General features: G+C 41.2%; 1 protein-coding gene across 24 annotated transcripts in view; it reads left to right on the top strand.

Moving 5' to 3' along the window:
• TENM3 (teneurin transmembrane protein 3) overlaps window positions 1-18914 on the top strand; it is a 486507-nt gene that overhangs the window by 285267 nt on the left and 182326 nt on the right. For 12 of the 24 annotated variants that reach the window (XM_074588367.1, XM_074588376.1, XM_074588375.1 and 9 more), the window contains one exon: window positions 18520-18729. The exons of the other annotated variants lie outside the window; for them this stretch is intronic. In XM_074588367.1, the coding sequence (XP_074444468.1) occupies window positions 18520-18729 (210 nt within the window). The remainder of the gene's footprint in view (window positions 1-18519; window positions 18730-18914) is intronic. 24 annotated transcript variants of the gene reach the window in all.

Below are 18914 nucleotides of genomic sequence, written 5' to 3'. Positions count from 1 at the left end.
AGCAATAGCTAAGTTTGTGATACACAGCAGTGCTTTTTAATAGAGCTCATTGGCTGTGTCTAATTTGTCAACCTCTTTTTTTTGAATGGTTTATCAGCAAGTACCTAGAAGGGCTGCGTCCTTGAATTTTTCTCGGAGAAAACTTGTGAAACTCAGACGCAGACAGTGTTAAAACTGCTGTCTTTATCCCCCTAATTATAGGTCACTCTTCTGCATTAAGCTTCTTTCTGTTTTGCTCCTACCTTTGTAGAAGTAAACACAAAATACTCTGTGCTGAAGCATGTCCCCTGAACTTGTCCCAGCTGGAAGCAGGGACAGCGTATGAACTGGGTGGCGTTACAAAGTGGTCTCTGTTTTGCTTCCTGTTCAGTTCCTAACAATACCTAATATTTGGGCTGCTTTCTTTTGGCAGCTGAACACTGAGCTGACATTTTGATGGCACTATTTATTGTAACCCCAAGGTCTCGCTCCTGAGCGGTAATGTTCATCTCGGAGCCCATCACTGTACGTGGGAAGTTAAGGTTATATTTTCCCATGTGCATCACTCTACACTGAATTTAATTTGACATTTCATTGTCTAGTCACTCCATTTCATAAAGTCCTGTGATTCTTCACTGCTTGCCCTCATCCTTACTGCCCTGAATAAGTCTGTACCATCTGCAGACTTCGTTGGTTCAGTGCTCAGCTGCCTTTCCAGGTGAGTTACAGGTATGGAAAGAGGAGCAGGTCTCAGTGCAGATCCTTGTGGTACTCCGCTGGTAGGCTTCCTCTGCTATACAGGCTTGACCATTTACCACTAATTTTTCGTTATGTCTTTTAATCGGTTACGTTGCCGTGCAGGGACCTCTTTTGCCATAGGTGCTTAGTTTCTTTAAAAGCTTTTGGTGAAGTACTTGTTCAAAGCCTTTTGGAAATCCACGTAGGCTGCATTGACTGCATCGCTGGTTTCACATGTTTGAGCTATTCAAGAAACTGGGTTAATTTTGTAAGACAGGACTTCATTTTATGAAAACTGAAATTTGACTTTTCTCAGACATATGCCCACTTGGTCTATTTGTTACTATAGTCTCTATTAACTCAACTAGCATATAGACATCAGGCTTGCAGATTGCTGTTCCCTGGAGCTTTTCTGGAACCTGTATTAGAAGTTGGCAGCACATCAGCCTCATCGGAGACCTGGAGTAGCTAGGCTCTGGGGAGAGGGATGACACATCGTTATTAGTAATGCAGCTATTCTACCTTTGAATTTTCACTCTCGGATGAATGCTGTCTGGTGCCAGTCATTAGTTACTTCATACAGAAAAAGGACTGGGTTTCCTTTGTTACACGCTTCTGTAATGCCCAGCACAACAGGGTTCCTTGTGCTCACCAACGTAATAATAGTCATAAATTAAAATCAGATCAGCTGTTAAAAAGTGGGTTAAAAAAATGTGACTCTTGCTTTTATTATTATTTGCAAGCTTTAGTAATATACTGTTCTGTTTTGTTTTGTTTGATTTTGTATATTTTCATTTCCCTTACTGGTGTTTGAGAGAGTAATGCAAATGGCTGAAGAAAGGGCAAGATTTCATTTACAGAGAAGGAGACTTTAAAAACCCTGAAAATATATAGAGTGGTTATTTCGTTTATATGAATCTGAGATGTTATTTGAAACCATGGTACTCTAGAAAAAGTCAGATGGAAGCAGTATTTTTAATCTGACAGTTTCCTTTTAATAAAGACACATATGGCCTCCATCAGTAATTATCAATCTTAAATTACATTAGTCAGATTTTAACTCATGGATAATAAATGCGCACCGGCGCCCTGCTTGGTTTCTGAGTGAAACTTTTGTGATGTTTCAGTTGTGGGAAATGTTCCTTTGGCATTCCTCATTACACAGCTCTTGCTCAAAGCTGAGCGAAGTTACACGTTGTATAAAAAAAAAAAAAAAAGTCTGAAGGAGAAGTTTGGGGTCACAATCTGCCATTTCTTTAAGCTGTGTCAATGTTTGCATTATATATTCAAATATTAGGGATTCACAACCCGTTTTTAGTCACACCAGGCTCAGATTTTGAATTCATCAAGTTTTTGGGCTCTTTCAACTCCCTGAAGTGGGGTTCCTACCCCACGAGGCAGAAGAATGTTGCGGATGAAATGCTTGACAGCAGGTCCTTTTGCCGCTTGAAAGCAAAAAGGAAGAAGGCTCCTCAGGTGTCTGCAGAAGCATAGCCGTGATTTTACTGCAAAGCTCAGCTGAAGAAAGCTCCCTCCCACTCAGGGTGGAGGCAGAGCAAAAGATTGTCTGTTCTCCTGGTTTTTTATCTCAAGGAAATGGGCTTTGTGGTCCTTTGTAGGGTCCCACGTGATGTAAAATCTGGCAGCTCTGATCCTCTGACTTCACTTTGCTCTGTGTTTCACGTCCTGCCAGCCCTCAGTGGGAGAGACAACTGCTTCTCTTTTTCTTCTGCCATGGGCGTTCAGGGGCATGAGGTATGATTCATCACAGGTGCGCCGCTCGGTCTGATACTCCATTGTCCTTGTATTGGAGGCACGGGAGAAGAATACCGTCGTAACTGGAATTGTAACATTTTTCCCGTTATGCTTGAGGACTTTGCCAATTATAAGAAGAAAGAATTTCTGTATCGATAAGTTTTCAGCTTGTCAAGCTGAAGGTAGGAAAGGTGGAGAGAGAGAGAAAAACAGGGCAAAAATGGCCAGATAATGAGGTAAAATGAATTACAAATAATACATGGAACTAGCATGATGTGCATTTAGCTTGAATGGTTTGGCAGGCAAAGATTAAATGAAAATTTACCTATAGCACTGAGCACTGCTTGTGTAGTGGTTTTGATAGTGATTTCGTTCCTGTTCTTTCATTTTTTTCAATTACTGTGGACAGACCAGGAAATTGAACTACTCTCATAATTCTTCACCAGCACCAGGAAATACGGTGTAAAATACAGTGTAAAAGAACTGCCAAGTTCTATTCCAACCCCTCTTTCCTAATGATAAATACACCCACTTTACAGAATTGCGGGCTTCAGGAAGGTTTCCCCACCTCCCTCCCCACCATATTCATAGTTTGTAGAGAAATTTTCTGGGGTTTGACTTCCAGAAGATCTCTTTTGGCAAAGTTTCTTGGGAGTGTCAGAAACAGGACAAGGAACAAGTTTGGTATCGGTGCTCCAATTTGCTTGGACATTGGCAAGATCCAGCTGCCAGATTTGGTATAATGGAAATAAATCCCTCACAGCCTGAATGGCAAAAAACTTGGAGGCCGTTTGTCTTAGGTTGTGCTTTCAGTGAGGATCACCTGCTGGGATTATATAGACACATTACACCCGTGTTCAATCCAGTCCATTACAGGGACCTTCAGCACTGGTCTCCCGAGGACTGGATTGCTAACGTCTACATAATAGTACTTTGAAAACTGTTGGGGAGAAACGGTTTAACAAGAGGATTTTGAAAGTTTGTTTCAAACACAAAATAAATATGGAAGAAGACACACAAACTAGTTTTTAAAGGAAAAAAAAGAAAAAGGCAAAGTGGGATTTTGGGTGAGGATGCTCAGAGACATTATGTAGGAGATGGTCTGGTCTTTGGGAGCTTTCTGAAGACAAGCCGGGGACAGGACTGAGCTGTGGGCTTGTGCGTACCAGCAGGTCATGACAGTGGGGTTAGCTTTCCACGTTACCTTCTTGGCACATGGCGTCTCCAATATAAGACTGTGTACATCCACATGGGGACTTTATCACGCATGCCTGGAGTGTTGCTAAGGCAACTATGTTGAACTTCAGATTTGGTATCAGCCATGGTATTTTCTGGCCACAAATTGGCCATTTGTGCTTCCTTTTTAAGTATATAATAGCAATTATTGTAACAATAATAATGGAGCATTGTGGGTGGAAGTTGCTGTAGAGTATAAGAGACCTCAAAGTAAACAACGAAGCTTGGTCTGTTTCCAGACCTCCTTTGGAGAGAGCAGCTAACAGAATACATGGATAAACTGGGCATGACCATACAATTATTTCAATGGGTGACATTAAATCCAGGTATTTTGTGTAGCGAATTTGTTCTTTCATCTCCTTTCTGTAGGCTAGGGATGCACAGTTCGTAGCCTACGTGCCTGATTTGCAGCCGAGAGGTTAATTCAGTCAGTTGTCTGCTGCCTTTCAAGGCCTGGCTGAAATGTTTTGGTGTTTGTTTGGCCTTCTTTTCTCAAGTTCCCACTTCAAGGCACAGCAGGCCAGCCTAGCTCGCAGCCAGCACACTTGCTGCTCCAGAAAGGGCTTTGGCAAGGAGGGTAACCCAGGCCAAGCTGTGTGAATTATTCTTCAGTCACGGTCTGCTCCCAGCCGCCCCCTTCCCTGGCAGCAAGGGAGCAGGCAGGGGCCCCGTTGGGCACCAACCCAGGGGTAACGCACGTGCAGCAGAGTCATTGTGTGCAAGTTTAGTAAATCCAGCTTTTCTGGATAGCGTTATGCCTTCCGCTCCCGCAGTGCACTTGCAGTCCAGCTGATTTTTCCAGGCTCGGCACATTCGGCTGGTTCTTCCCAGCCCACTGATGGTGCTGCTCCTGCCGTGGAGCTGAGCCCCGCTGCAGCAGCTGGCACGGCTTCATGGGTACCATCGTTTCACCAGCAACACTGAGAATACTTTCCAGACTCCACTGGTGCAGGCACTGCCTCCTTAAAACGTAGACTGGGAGAACAACTAGCAGATTCCTCCTTTTTGCGTGTTTATTTTAGGTCTTAATAGACTTAAGTATTTCAGGACTCTGTAGTAAAATAAATGCCTGAGGGAGCCTAAAATGTTCACACATAACTAGGGCTGGCAGGAGAACAAGAATTCAGTGTCATGAAAAATTTAGCAGGCTTGGCATTCGTCTTGATGAGGAACTAAACACAGTTCTTCAGAGATTTTAATGAAAAATAGGGAGGGAGAAGAAGTTGCTTTGCTGTTAGGTAAGGGCTCATTAGCTGGGACACTCACCTGGAAGGTGGGAGACTGGACTTAATCCTCTGGCCTGAATCATGCAAAACATCCAAGTGTCTTTTCTCTGGTTGGCTGCTATCTCTGCCCGCTTGTCTCTCTTACGTTGACCAAAAGTTGGGGTCACCATCTGAGATGCCTCTCCAGTAGCAGGTGGGAATAAAGGTCGTTCAGAGTCTCTTCTGATGTTGAAGAGTCTGCAGTTCCTGTTGGGAAATGGTTGGGGGAATGCTCCATAAAGGAGTGCCCACTTAGCCCCTTTTTTTCCCCAAATGTGCGAGTTTGTTTTAATCAAAAGAAACAATGGCATTACCAACATTACCTGTATATTTATGTTATTCCACGTACATGTCACAAAATGCTGTAAATCATTTCTACGTATATTTTATATGCAAGTGTTTCACGTTAAATGGCATAGACACTCAACTAGTGCTACATTCAACACTCCCACATCTTCTTGTCTTGAGAATTTATTTTTTAGTGGAAGTTTCCTTCTTTTTCTACAATAAATTGCTTAATTTGTAACAGGAAAAGCATTTGAAACTTTTTCATTGACTTGTGAGGAAAAATAAAACAGACGTCCTATTAATAAGAAGGGCGTATGGAAATAAAAGGGCAAGGAGAGGTAAGATGGAAGAAAGTAGAGGGGCAGAGGTTCCCTTGGTTGCAAGGGGGAAGACTGGGACATCAGGAAGCCTTGTCTCTAGGAGGTCATAGATGCCATGAGGTAGGTGGCACTGCCTTGACTTTATTACATATGTTGTGCCATTCTCAGAGGCACGTTGCCTGCCAGCTTTGCAACATTCAATTCATAACCTTTGCAGGGGATAGGAGGCATGCAAGATAAAACCCCAGTATTCTGCAAAGCCAAAAGAAGAGGGAGCATGCGTTTCTGCCCCCAGACTGGGATCCTGGCAGGAGATGCCTGAAGCAAGAAGATAATTTGGTGCACTCTGTCCAGCAACTTTACATTCAACCAGCATGGGAGCTGCTCCTTCAAAGCCTGATTTATAGAAAACTAGAGGGGATTTTTGTTTGGGTTTTTTTTTATGGATATCATCAATGAAGACTTATCTGAGCTGGGGGTGGGAGGGGAAGAGCTGGATGCGTTTTAATCCAATAGATTCTATAAAAACAGACTGTAACCATAAAAATGTCAAGTAAAGCAGTTGTGTTGTATATTATTGTTTATAATGAATTGTTTTCTGCTTTTTCTGCTAATCAGGCATTTTCATAAATGTATTTTCCTTCCAAATGGATATGTTGTTGTTCCCATGGAGCAGCTGCAGTAACATATTGTACTTGCATGTTAGGATTTTTTTCTTTCAAATGGAATGATGTATGAGTCATTTATGCCTAAAACATAGTAAAACTTATTATACCGTCATTTATACCACATCTTCTGAAGTAAACAGATCCAAAAAGACACTTGCCGTGAAAGTTGGATTCCTGAGAGTTTGCATGGGCTGATGTATAATTTATATTCAAAAGAAATTTGTGGACGGTCCTTAATATCGCTGCCTGCTCACCTCAGCACACATAATCTTAACAGCAGAGTGACAGAGGGGTTTGTATAAACTGCACTGATTAACATCCTCTGCTGTTTGACAGGAGCTGACTTTGAAGTATCCTGTGATTTGTTTTCTACTTGTGGATGTAAAAATTCTGACCAAGAACTTACTTGCTTCAGAAAATAGGTAATGAATGGTAACCGCTTCAGAAAACATGTAATGAATGATAATTTGGACTACTAGGATACCGCAAAGATAAATAACGAATACAAACAGCATAAAGAAAAGAGAGCATCTCAGATAACTGAGCAAGAGAGCTAAGACTATTCCTTTGTCTTTATCTCGTCGTATAGATACCATGGCATTTTGAGTGTAGGAGGCTAAATCAAGTACCATGTAGTAACAGCAACTGCAACAGAAAACTGCATGCGTGTTAGGCGTAAACATGCCAAAGTACAAAAGGAATGAAATGTAGGTAAAACCCGGTTTCAATTCTGTGTTTCTCTTTTTCTCTGTGCTTATAAATTGCATTTTATATGGTCTGATCCTTTCAGAATGAATACGTTTAGCTTGTAAGTGTTCCTGCCTAACCTTTTCCTTACATAGTGCTGCTGCATTATCAGGCATCATATAAAATTAGTTACTTTGTGCTGATATGAATGTGGACAAAGTCAAGCCATTAGTTGGCTTTTTCAGGGGCTGCTCTCATAATTGGTTGCATTACTTCTTTTTATAAAAGGAGCGTTGTGTGAATATGAATGGAGTCTTGGCCAAGAACCTGTTAAAAAGTGTCTTTTTCAGAGAGGGGGAAAAAGCAGTCATATAAGAAATCTGTTCGTGTCTTTTGTTATCAGTAAGTGCTTTGGTAGGTGTTTTAGCAGTAGAGATTTATGAAGACTGATGTGAGGGAGTGGATAGTCTTGGAAAGCGTGTGTAATAAAGTATATGGGGAATTTTAGTTTTACAGGGCGGGACTTCCAGACCGATGCCTTTAAATGCTTTCTGTGTAGTAATTGGCTTTTATCAGGCAGGTTTTACAGGTACTGAGCGGTGCATCTTGAAAGTACAATGCTTCAACATTAGCAATTTTTCAGGAACTGGGAGGCTGATGCAGCTTCTGCTGGCGATCCTACCGTTGAGATGAGGAGCAGTTGTTTCAGAGTTTGCAAAGCACTCAGAGGAGAATTTCCTTTCATCTCTTTTCAAAGAGATGGATCACCTCTGTCTGGCAGCAGATTTGGATGGCCCAGTTGGCATTTCCCTTCTCCTTGGACAAAGGCCCAAGGATTCTGGAAGCAGCTTGGTAAAGAGGGTTTGTTACCCTTGGCTTCAGTCCGGCGTAAACAAGTATTTTCTCTGTTTTGGAATTTTCCTTATATGTATTTTGGCCTGATCTTTTGGGCCTTTTCTATTTTCACTGAGATAAAACCTCTTAGAAGTAACCAGTGTGGTTTATTTTACTTTGCTTTTTACTATTCTGAAGTGGTCAAATTGGCAAAGAAATAAAGATTATGTTATTAGTGCTGGATTTTATAGTTAACTTTTCATGAAACTTTATTAGAACCCCCTTTTGTTCATTAGCTCATAACTTTATGAAAAGCACTTTTGGACTGAAATTTTCCATGTTTAGTCTGAGGCCAAAGGGATTTTTTTACCTCCATTCAGCATTTTCTGACCTACCCCGCTAATGTGACGGGTTTGTATATTTTTTTTTTAAGAAATGTTAAGTCTGTGCACTTCTGAACTTGAATGGATAACTAACCGCATTTGAAATTTACGGTTTTAAATTCTACATATAGCTAGAGCACAATGCAGTCCTGCAAGTATAAACACAGATAAAATGTTACAAAATTAAAAGCTATCAAATAGAGGGTCTATATAACTGGCCAAACTATATTCGATTCTAGATCGCAATAATTTCTTACAGTGGAAGAGAGTGACTAAAAATGTGCTTTACAAATACTGTATACATTTTCTCATGAGTTAAAACATTATTGTTTATATATTCAGGCCAAAATAAGGGACTTTGTTGTCCCTTTGTTGATGTGGGGTTTTTTGTTTAATGCTGGATTTCCAGAGACACCTAAATAAAGAGTCCAACTTTCTCTGAGTTCTCAGTACCCAACAGTTTTTATTGTTCTCGGTTTTCTAAATCATCCCTCAACGAGACGAGGCTTTCTCAAAAATCTGGCCCTAAAATGCCACCTCCGTCCCCCTTCACCACGGCTGCTTTAGAGGCTTTGGTACCGAGGTAACGTCGGGGATCATGCGGCGGGTTTTCATTTAAGCTTTCCAGCTTCCTGCCTGTGGTGGTCTATTTGTTTCTAAGGTAGAAACATTTTCTCCACATGGGCAAAGCTGATAAGTTCTGTTCCAGCAGAGAAATAAATTACATACTAGATGTAATGAGACATCAATGTCCAGTAAATGTCCTGTTGCTTGCGAGAGTGGTACTCTGCGAGACAACAGTCGATAATTTTCTGGTAATTCTCTAATTCCTCCCCTCCCCAAAATTCCTTTGTTAAGGAGTTATATTTAATATAGCGGAAAAAAGGCCTCAACAAGGAACCAAACTTGAAAGTGCAGTAGGAAGGGAAGGGCTTTTGAAAATGGAGTGATGAAGAGCTGACAAAAATACCTCCCCAGTTGTGTTACCTTCAGGCATACAAACCCTGTGAAGTTGAAGACCTCTCTGGATAGACAAGTTTGATGTTTTGTTAGCGGGACTGCTTTCTCCTTTCTCAGCGCTAAACTTACGCTTCCATAAGCATCGCGTGGTTCCTTAGTTTTATGGGCAGCTTTATTGGTTGACTTTATTTTATTGGGAAAACACAGGGTGCAGCAGCCCGTCGTTTTCTCTCCTGTGGGAGGCTCTGGCAGCAGCGCTGCCCATGGCTGCCCGGCAGCCGGCTGGTCCTCATGGGGACATGTCCCAGTCCCTGGGACAGCTTTCCATCAGGAGCTGGTGAAGATGACAACAGTCATCTCATCCCTCCTTCTTTTCCTCCTCTGCTAGGCCAAAACCGTGATCTTTTGAAATGAGCTTTATGGAATGCTTTTTCAGGACTTTGTTGCTCTTTGTGAGCTTCTGTCGAAATCTCTTTAAATTGCCATGTTCCCTTCTACGAAAACAAGTCATATTCTGTGATCTGCAAGCATAGGCAATCCCATGTCATTAAGAACTTCTCTGGATGCTTTGCTTCAGAGATATGGTTCCCTTTATAACATACTGCAAGGCGGCGGCCACGCTAGTAGCAAAAATAGGCAAAACTGGCATCCCTACCATTGCTTTGACTGCTTTTCTTGTGTAGGGCCCAGTAGAAGTAAGGAACCCAAATTTAGTTAAACAGGATTTATTTTGATTCCTCTTTCCATTATTTCTTTCTGGCGTGGGAGGAATGAGGGTGGGAAATTACCTGATTCTGAAAACTGGATGATTTGTGAGTCATTCTTAGAAGATTTATTTTCTCTTTAACGAGTCTCTTCCAAAAAAACCCCAAAACCCAAGTCCTCTGATGCTCTTCAAGTTGCATTTCCCGTCCTATTACAACAAGACTTTTTCTGCGTGTCCCGCCCCCCCCCCCCCCCCCAATATAGCCCAAAGCAACGTTGAAAATACAAAGTATGTAGGCTACCACAGAGTCATGCTGAAAGAATGATAAACCAGATGTGACATGGCTCAATCCAGTTCACCTCTAATAATAAAAAGTCACGGATAGGAAGAATAAAGAAGCATTTCTTCAAAGGTTACTTTTTTAGGTGATTACTCTTTATGAATTGCCATCCAAAAGAATATCAGCATCCAGAAAAATTGCAGTCTTTTACAAAGGTCAGGATTGAGAGTGGAAACTTGGTAAACTCCTCAGCCTCATCGCTGGGTGAATACAAGACGCAGAGAGACTGAGCGCGGCTATCCTCCCTACACCAACTACAGCGTATGCCAGCAGCTCCATTTGTGATGCTCGGTTCCATTTCTGGAAATGCAAAAAAAAAAAAAAAAAAAAAAAACCAAAACAAAAACAAAAAAACCCGGAACCATTGGTGGGTTTTTTCCCTGGTTTTTGCTTGTGTCTGTGGTGGGTTTGTGGTTCAGGTGTTTTTAATGTGGAAATCCTGGCAGGTTCTTGAGAAAGGGCTGTGTTCTGTCTACAGCACTGTGTGATGCTGATTTATGTTTGGTGACCAGGGTGATGGGAGGTACCAGGGAGTGGAGCCATAGGATGAGGGGTAAGAGTGTTAAACTGAAGGAAGGGAGATTTAGATAAGGTATCAGGAAGAAATTCTTTCCCGTGAGGCGGTGGCCCAGGCTGCCCAGAGAAGCTGTGGCTGCCCCATCCCTGGAGGGGTTCAAGGCCAGCTTGGACGGGGCTTGGAGCAACCTGATCTGGTGGGAGGTGTCCCTGCCTAGGGCAGGGGGGTGGACTAGGTGGTCTTTAAGGTCCCTTCCAACCTAAACCATTCTGGGATTCTAATAAGGAGTGGAGAGAACTGGCTGCGTGTCCTCTCCACTCAGGAGACATCTCCTGCCCTCTCCCACCCCCGTGAAGTGGTCAGTGGAGCAGTAAGCCCAGGCAGATGAGCCTGGTTTGGGCTCATCAGGCAGAAGTCGTTAGCCACAAATGGGCGCCTTTTGCGCTGCATCAGTACGCAGCTTTGTATATGACCATGCACCTATGTCATTTGGCTGGATCCGAGCAGGCACCAGCTCAGTGGCTGGGCCACGCAGGGTCCAGATGGGGACCCCAGGAGCTCCCTCCCCTGGTTGACCTTGGAGACCTCCTGGTCACCATGTTGCAGGTGCTGGGGCTTGCGAGGTGGTTGCAAGAGGTAGTGGCTTGGGCAGAACTGTGAGCGTGCGGCTTGTACAGCAGAGTCGGTGGCTGAGCTGGTGGCTCCTTGTCCTGGCTGCGCTGGATGAGGCTCTCATCACAAAGCAGAGGAGCTTGAATCCCAGCAGATGCTCTAAATGGAGAGGTGGCATTTTTGTGTGAGAACTTTTACATCTCAAGTGGAGAGATGAGTTAATCGAAACATTTTGCAATCTGGTGTTGATTTCATCAGCTTGCTTCTGTCCAAAACCCCCACCCCCCACAAAAAAAAAGCAGAATTAGGCATCTTTTTTCTAAAAATATGGAGGCCTATCACTTAAAATGATTTTCTGAGTGGAGTGAGGATTTTCAGTCTTCTGGAAATAGCTCTCTGTTCTTCTTCCAACACTTTGTGTGCCCACTCTTAATTAATACTGGGGGACATAAAGTGGTAAGTTCAGTTGAGTTGAGCAGAACAGCTCCTAAAAATCAAACCTGGATGCTAGAGATGCTTGAGTTTTTAGTTGGGCTCATGAACTTTCTGCCTAGCTGAGTGGAACTTTGCTCTGCACCTGGCTCTTATGTTATAAGGTAATTCCTTTTGAAAATAATAATAATAAAAAATAAAAAGGTAGTGAGAGCAATGCGCTTCAGTTAGGATAAGCTGTCGGTTAAGGCTCAGATTCTGCAATTTCTTTACAGACAAAACTCCCATTTAAAGCGAAAATGAGCACTGCCTTAACTCAGGATTGAAGAAGGAGCCGTTGTGATCATGCAGTCTGACCCCTGCAAGAACAGGGCACTCCTTTTCATTTAGCAATCTGCTGAGCAGCAGCTGTTAAATTTCTGAAACCACCAAAATGCCTCAAAGTACTGTTTGCTTCAGAAATAAGCATCAGTTCTAATGCATAACCATTTTTCTTAAGAAATCTTTCTCGTTTTCGGAAGACAATTACAAGCTTTATATTACAGACTGTGATTATTATACTACGCTTCCAAGAAGAAGGAGGAAAAAAAAAAATAACAGTATTTCAGGGCAGCATTTCTCTTGCTTTCTAATGGATTACTTTTGTTTTCAAATCAATGTCCTCTGATTATAGTCTTGTAAAGTTTCAGCTTTCACAGTCTACAGAAGCAGTTGCAACTTTGTGAGTTAAAATACACGTCAAGATAATGCACCTGTTTTGTTTAGAAGGAATAACTTTTCAAGGAAATCTAGGAAAAGTAGACGTGATTTGTATTTAAGATTTGCATCTGAGCTGTAGTCACAGTTCATCAGCACTCAGAGGGATTTGAAACTTGGAAAATCCGCTTCCCAGTTCAGGGGTAAAAGGGTCGTTATCCTCTATGCATACAAACAAAGCAAAACAAAACCAATTAAATGGAAAGCCCACCGTAGATTGCAGGCATCATTTTTATGTATTTGAAAGCATTTTCTTTTAAAAGAATTCTTGGCACATAGTTCTTCTCACTGGAATGTTTTTTACTATAGATGGATTTATACACTCTTATTTATATACGTGTCTATGTGCATGTGTATATATTTGAAAGACTGTCTATGCATGTATTTCCTTGGGGAGGTCTTCACAGTAGCTACAATGGTCGACTCTGGTATAAGTAGATAAAAAGAACTGTGTTGGTTATAAATAATCGTTCTTTGTGTGCTATGCCACAACACTTTTCAGTAGGTCTATTTGCATGTAGAGTTTTAATTAAGAGATAACTGTCACTGCAGGTTGACTGCAGAAGGCTGCAGCATCCAGCAGAGAGATAAATGCCAATGCCAAGTCATACAGGTTGGAGAGCATACAGGGAGTCCATAATAAAAAAAATGGGTTTACAATTAAAACTCACTTATTACTAACTTACTGTGTTATGCGAAGAGGTCCAAAATCAGGTTGCTTAGGGTTGTACGTACCAGGTGGGGTGTTATCTGGGGGCTTTTTGGGGTCAATCTGCATGCCACACATTGGAAATTGAAAGTTGGATGCGATCGGTAAGCTTGGTAGGGAGGGTGTAGGTGCCCTATTTAACAAGAGTGTGTTACAGCTTTCAGCGCGCTGGGAAGTCCTAGAACAGATTGCAAAGATTCATCTCAGCTTGATTCAGAAGGGCTCTAAGTGTCCTTCTGCCTGTTTGAAAGTGGTTTGCTTTCTAATTAATTTAGCCAGAAGACACGTTATTTCTGACCTTCACAAACCACTGCCTGTCTGATCCCAGTTTTAAAAGATCCCATTATCTGTCGTATTAAAAAAAAAAAAAAAAAAAAAAGGCAACCTGTCTCTTCCTGTTGTGAGGAGCAAAGTACAAAATGGAGATATATATATATATATAGCTACTGTTAGCAAGCCATTATATGTATAACATATTTTTCCACAGTATGTGGTATGTTTTGGGGTTTATATGACATAATAGTGCCATTTAAAATAAGGTGAAATCTTCATTTCTATGAAGCCACCAGCAAAAATCCCATTAATTTAAGTGAAGAAAAGAGGTATCTACCTTGCAATCTGTAATTTAATAGCATTTTCTTACTGACGTTGAAGTCAGTAAGTACTCTTTACCACTAACTTCAAAATAAGACTCTCCCCCTCTGTCTTTGAGATGCAGATAGAGGAGTTTTCTTCTTCAGTCCCAGTGACAAGGGCTGCCAAGCCCGTGAGAGGAAAAACGCGCTGTTCTGCCGTAGCTAAACAGCCAGACAGAGCTGTTTCCTCTTGTATTGCCTTAAGCAGCCGTCAGAACTTGTATGTAAGAGTTAGGGGTAGGATTTGCGCATCCCGATTGAGATGAAAATAATGGCCCTTCACGTTTTTATCGTGAAATGACTTGTGCAAAGGATGGAACTCGCAATGCAACATACGCAAAGTGAATCAATAATGCTGGGTGGTGGGAACTAGTCTAGATATATGAACAGAAGTTCAGCGTTAAAGACATTCATGAAGCAACAAAGACTTCCCTGAACTAAAACACGATCTTAAGAATGTGTAGGTTTATAATTACAAAAGAAAATAAACAAGGGTTTTTCTTTCTTGTTGGTATCATATTGCCAGCAAAATGCCTGAATCTGTTTGAGGAGTTTTTGTAAGCGTGTGTATTTTAGGGCCCTGCAGAGAGTTTCTGGGTCATCTCTTCCACCCCGCCCACCCTGCAACAGCAGGAGATCATTACTCCTGCTTCTCTTCCATCCTACTTTTTCTCCTAAATGCCACGTTCCAAAAGTGTCCGATACTATTTTCTCTAAAATACATCTGGTGAAGATGCAGCGTGGAATTCATCTGCGCACCCATTGGTGTTGAAGCAAAGTGCTTCTTAGGCACGCGATGACAGATAAAAGATGAAATCTGAGTAGTTGTTGGATTCGTTCTTCATAAGACGATATAAATAAGCTGGCGTGCTGCTAACGGCGGTTGTTTAAGGGAAGGGGTGTAGGTGAGCGGTAGAGGACGGTGAGCTGTGGACTGTGGCCGAGTGGAAGCGTCCCCATGGGGAACGCTGCGGGGCTGAGGGCACAGCCCTGCCCCACACTGCCCTGACCCCCCCTCGCTTCCCTGCTGGTACCCACCGCAAATTCCCAGAGGAATTGCCTTCCCTAAGCAAGCCTTAGCCTTAAACTTCAGCTTCGATATACTTCGTATGGGAAGTCCCACGCATCCCTATGCCTTCCATTATTACTAGTCCACTGATGACGGTTTTCCCCATTGTTAATTTGCTATCTTTTTGGTGGGTTACACGTATCATACTTGTCCCTTTCAGCTTTTCTATATGTGACATCAGCTCCGCTTCCAACATTTTTATTTTTTTTAATACCGTCTTTTAGATCAGCGCTGATCTTTGCACAGAAGAGTACAATTTTTTTAACGTAATTACCTTGTACGTATGTATTTAATGTATCCATTATTAGCTCAGGTGTATTTCTTTGTTAATGTTCTTAGAACCAATTTTCTTTGGGTTTTACTTTCTTTGGGGACTCATATTATATCCTTAGCAAATTTATTCGCATCTCCACATGCTGCTATATTGAGTCTATTCCTGATGGAGTTTGCCTATATTTGCTGCAAATCTCTTTTTCATATTTGTGTGAGATAGTGGTTTTGTTTTGGGTTTTTTTTTTGGAAGTACGTAAGGTAATTGAAAGTCGTGTATTTTCGATTATGAAAATCCCAACAAATTAAAGTGCGTTTATCCTCATAACTAACCAAAAAGATGAGATTTAAGTACTCTTAAGCGCAGTATACTTTCTCATGAAAAATAGCTTACTATCTTATATCCAAGTCACATAGTAAAACCAGAAACATTTGCTTTTTTAAAGTATGGGCAAGAAAGTCAAAGCAGAACAACAGAAATTTTTGCTAGATGTATACCAAAAGAAGCAGAGCAGGGGGAGGAAAAAATCAATATTTGTATTTTTGTGGTTTTCCTTAGAATGAAATATTCTTTGCATCATCGTGTGCCTCCAAGCTGTATTGAAAAAGTGTTATAATCAATATAACTGGGTTTTGTCATACTTAATGATTTTTGTGATTTTATTTAATGATTTTTGTGATTTATAAATGTGTTTGTTAACGCTTCAATAAGAGATATCACCAAGTATTTTTAAATGCCTTTCATTCCATGTTAAAAAAAAAAAAAAAAATGGAGAGGAATGTGCACATCATTTACGATCCCTCTTGCCTGGTGTGTTAAGTATTTTTTTTTTCTTAACATGTAGCTTATTCTATAAATGGCAGTGTAGATAGCTATCTGTCTTTTCACTTGGAATCAAAGAGGAACTTACTGCAGAAATCTGCCAGCGCTGGATGAAGTTGTACAGAAATCCGCGGCCCAGCTGGTTGGCCCAGGAATTGGCTGGTATTATAACCGGCTCCCTTTTCTCTGCAGACCATGTAACTTTGTGACAAGAAAGACCTGCCTGCCAGAATTAGGCTTATTTATAAAAATCAAATCACTGAAGTTGCGTGGCCCGTGCCTGACACACGGGGGTTTGCGCACCCAGGGGCTCGGTAACCCGGAGCACCCAAGGGACGCTCTCCCCAGGGGGCTGCTCATCGGTGCAGTGCGGTGTCAACGAGCCACGTAGCGCTGAGACAATTAATAAATTTGGATAAATGAGGGGATTTACAAAATAATTAAGGGACCTTGGACGTGACACGTTTTCAGGCAACAGGATGTTTTGTGTGATTTCGGTTTGTGTAATCAAGGCTTTGTTGTGTAGGGAAGTGAATGGGTGTAAACTGAGAAGGAGAGAGGAAGCGTACTGAGAACTGTGGTGTGCGTAAGCTCCATAGGTATTAAGGAGACGCTGATTTGCTTCAGTCTGTATACATCTGGAACTCATTACTCTAGCTCTCCTCTCTAGGCAGAGAAGTCCAAAGCAAGTAAAGGAGACTTGTTCCAAGCCAAAAAAAAAAAAAAAAAATCATAGAGCTAATTTATCCTTGAAAAAACCCACTGTTAACTATTATTGGAATTATTCAAAAAATGAAATATAATGGCTAACTAAATTGGTTTGGGTACATCATAAATAATGCATTAAATACTCCATCAAGAAATAACCACAAATCCAGGTTACTGAAGCAAGGAGTGGGAAAAACCGAAGTGTAGCAAGAAAATCTGGTGGCACTTTATCTCGAACTTGAAAATGTGCCCATTCCCGACTTCCACATTCCCAGGTTGAGCCCTGTAAAATGTCGTTCCCCCACCCTTGTTATTTCCCTGGCTATAAACCTTGGGTTTCACACAGGAGTTACTTCGGTAATAGTAAGTGCTTGCTTTCCTTCCAGAACCAAACCCGAGTCTTAAAATTGGTAATAATATATATTGTGCTGTTTGCTACAAGAAGAGATGAATGACGCGTGAAAGAATTAAGCCAAGAGTTTGTGGTGAGGCTGTCCCGGGTTTCTTTCCAGGGAAACCAATTGCTTAGGACTTAGCAACATGTTTTAGAGATCTTTAAGATATTATGTGATGGGATAAACTGAATATGAAAGAAAAAAAAAATTTAAAAATCAGTGTGATTCTATCAGTGTACAAGGGAGATGGTGAGAAGGTAATTCAAGCTATTGGTGCCAATAGGATTTATTGTATTAAACTTAAACATAACATTGAGAGGTGCTGCACCTCTCCAGCATAACTGTACTACTGAGTACCATAAAAACAAATCATTATATGATGGGAAAAACCCTCTTTTCCTTTAATTTAAATTTAGATTCATAGTTATGAATGGTATCTGTGCAGGTTAATCTATTTTATATTTTTTTTACCATAAAGTCGGTAATAAAGCCACTTCATTTTCTGGTACGATTCCCCACCTACAGGCAGCATAATACTGTATTCAAAAGTAGTGCAGCAGTCGTACTCTCACAGAGGGAGATCTGTGCTGACTAAATACTGTAAAGAACCGATATATTCACAGGGTAAATTAGGTAATTCTTTCTCTGCCGCTTATGGGGTTTACCTATTGTTTCCTTGAAGGACTAAAATGCATTGTTATGATATCCTAAAGCTTTATTTAAATCTGTCTTTCTCCACGATGTCTTTATGGTACTTCCAAGACGTAGAAATGGGATGTAGTCATTGTGTATGCGTGTTTTAAAAGAACTTGTGCAGGTGGACTCGAGTTTGACAGGTGAAACATTTTAATGGGTTTTAAATAGTACGTGTATCTCAGAAACGCTGCTAAAACCTTAAATTCCTGTCAGAATAACTCATATGGTAGACATTTAGGGCTGTGAGTTTCCCTGTATATGTGAGGTTGGAAAACTCTTCCTGTTTCTTAGCTTATCTGAATTATTTTCTTCCATAAGTAGGTTTTAGACAGGAGTGTCCCACTGACAGAAGCAGCCCTATACTTGGCCATATATTTCAGTACTTTTGTTCTGCTTAAAGGCTTGAAAAAAAGAAAATACTGTCTTTTCCAAATGGTTGTACAACAATTATTTCACTTCAGTTAACGCCTGTTCCTCTGTCATTCTGTGCTGCAGAGACATTGGAATTCCAGGTAGCAATAGACACCATCCATTGAAACAGCGAGTCGTGGCATTGGGTTATGTTTTCTAAAGCACTTAAACCAGTTTATTACGTGCAATTGTCATATTTTCTTTGTCCGTCCCTTTTTATTGTTTGAAGTAGACTACTAGTCTTTCAGCGATGCAAAAAATAAATGATTTGTTGTTCATGTGATATCTCGACCCATATTTTAAATTTTCTTTTATTTTTTTTCATAGGTCCTCCCATGCCATCCTCCTCATCTAGTCCATCAGTTACTGAACATTTACACTCCCCTCCTCCATCACCCAATCTCCATGACAACCAGAGGTGGTTATTAAGTAATAATGCCAGCCAGCCAGTTCAGGACTCTGATACAGATGAGGACTATACTGCCAGCTCATATCTAGTACAGACCGGTACTCTTTCAGTGTCTGTCCCAGGTCATGGTAAGAAGAGGACGCTTTGTCCATAGTTTGAATACCCTTTTATTTTCCATCCTCTTACATGCCTAACAAAAATTAAAGAGAACAAAATGACTTTGTATTTTACACTGATTTTCCTTTAAATGTCGCTAATGATGTTTCTACTTTACTGTAGGATAACCCAGAGTAGGAAGTAACTTTTAATACAA

This window comes from Larus michahellis, chromosome 5 (genome assembly GCF_964199755.1).
Source record: "Larus michahellis chromosome 5, bLarMic1.1, whole genome shotgun sequence".
NCBI classification, from domain to species: domain Eukaryota; kingdom Metazoa; phylum Chordata; class Aves; order Charadriiformes; family Laridae; genus Larus; species Larus michahellis.
The sequence above is the reverse complement of the archived record's forward strand: the minus strand, read 5'-3'. Positions and strand labels throughout refer to the sequence as shown.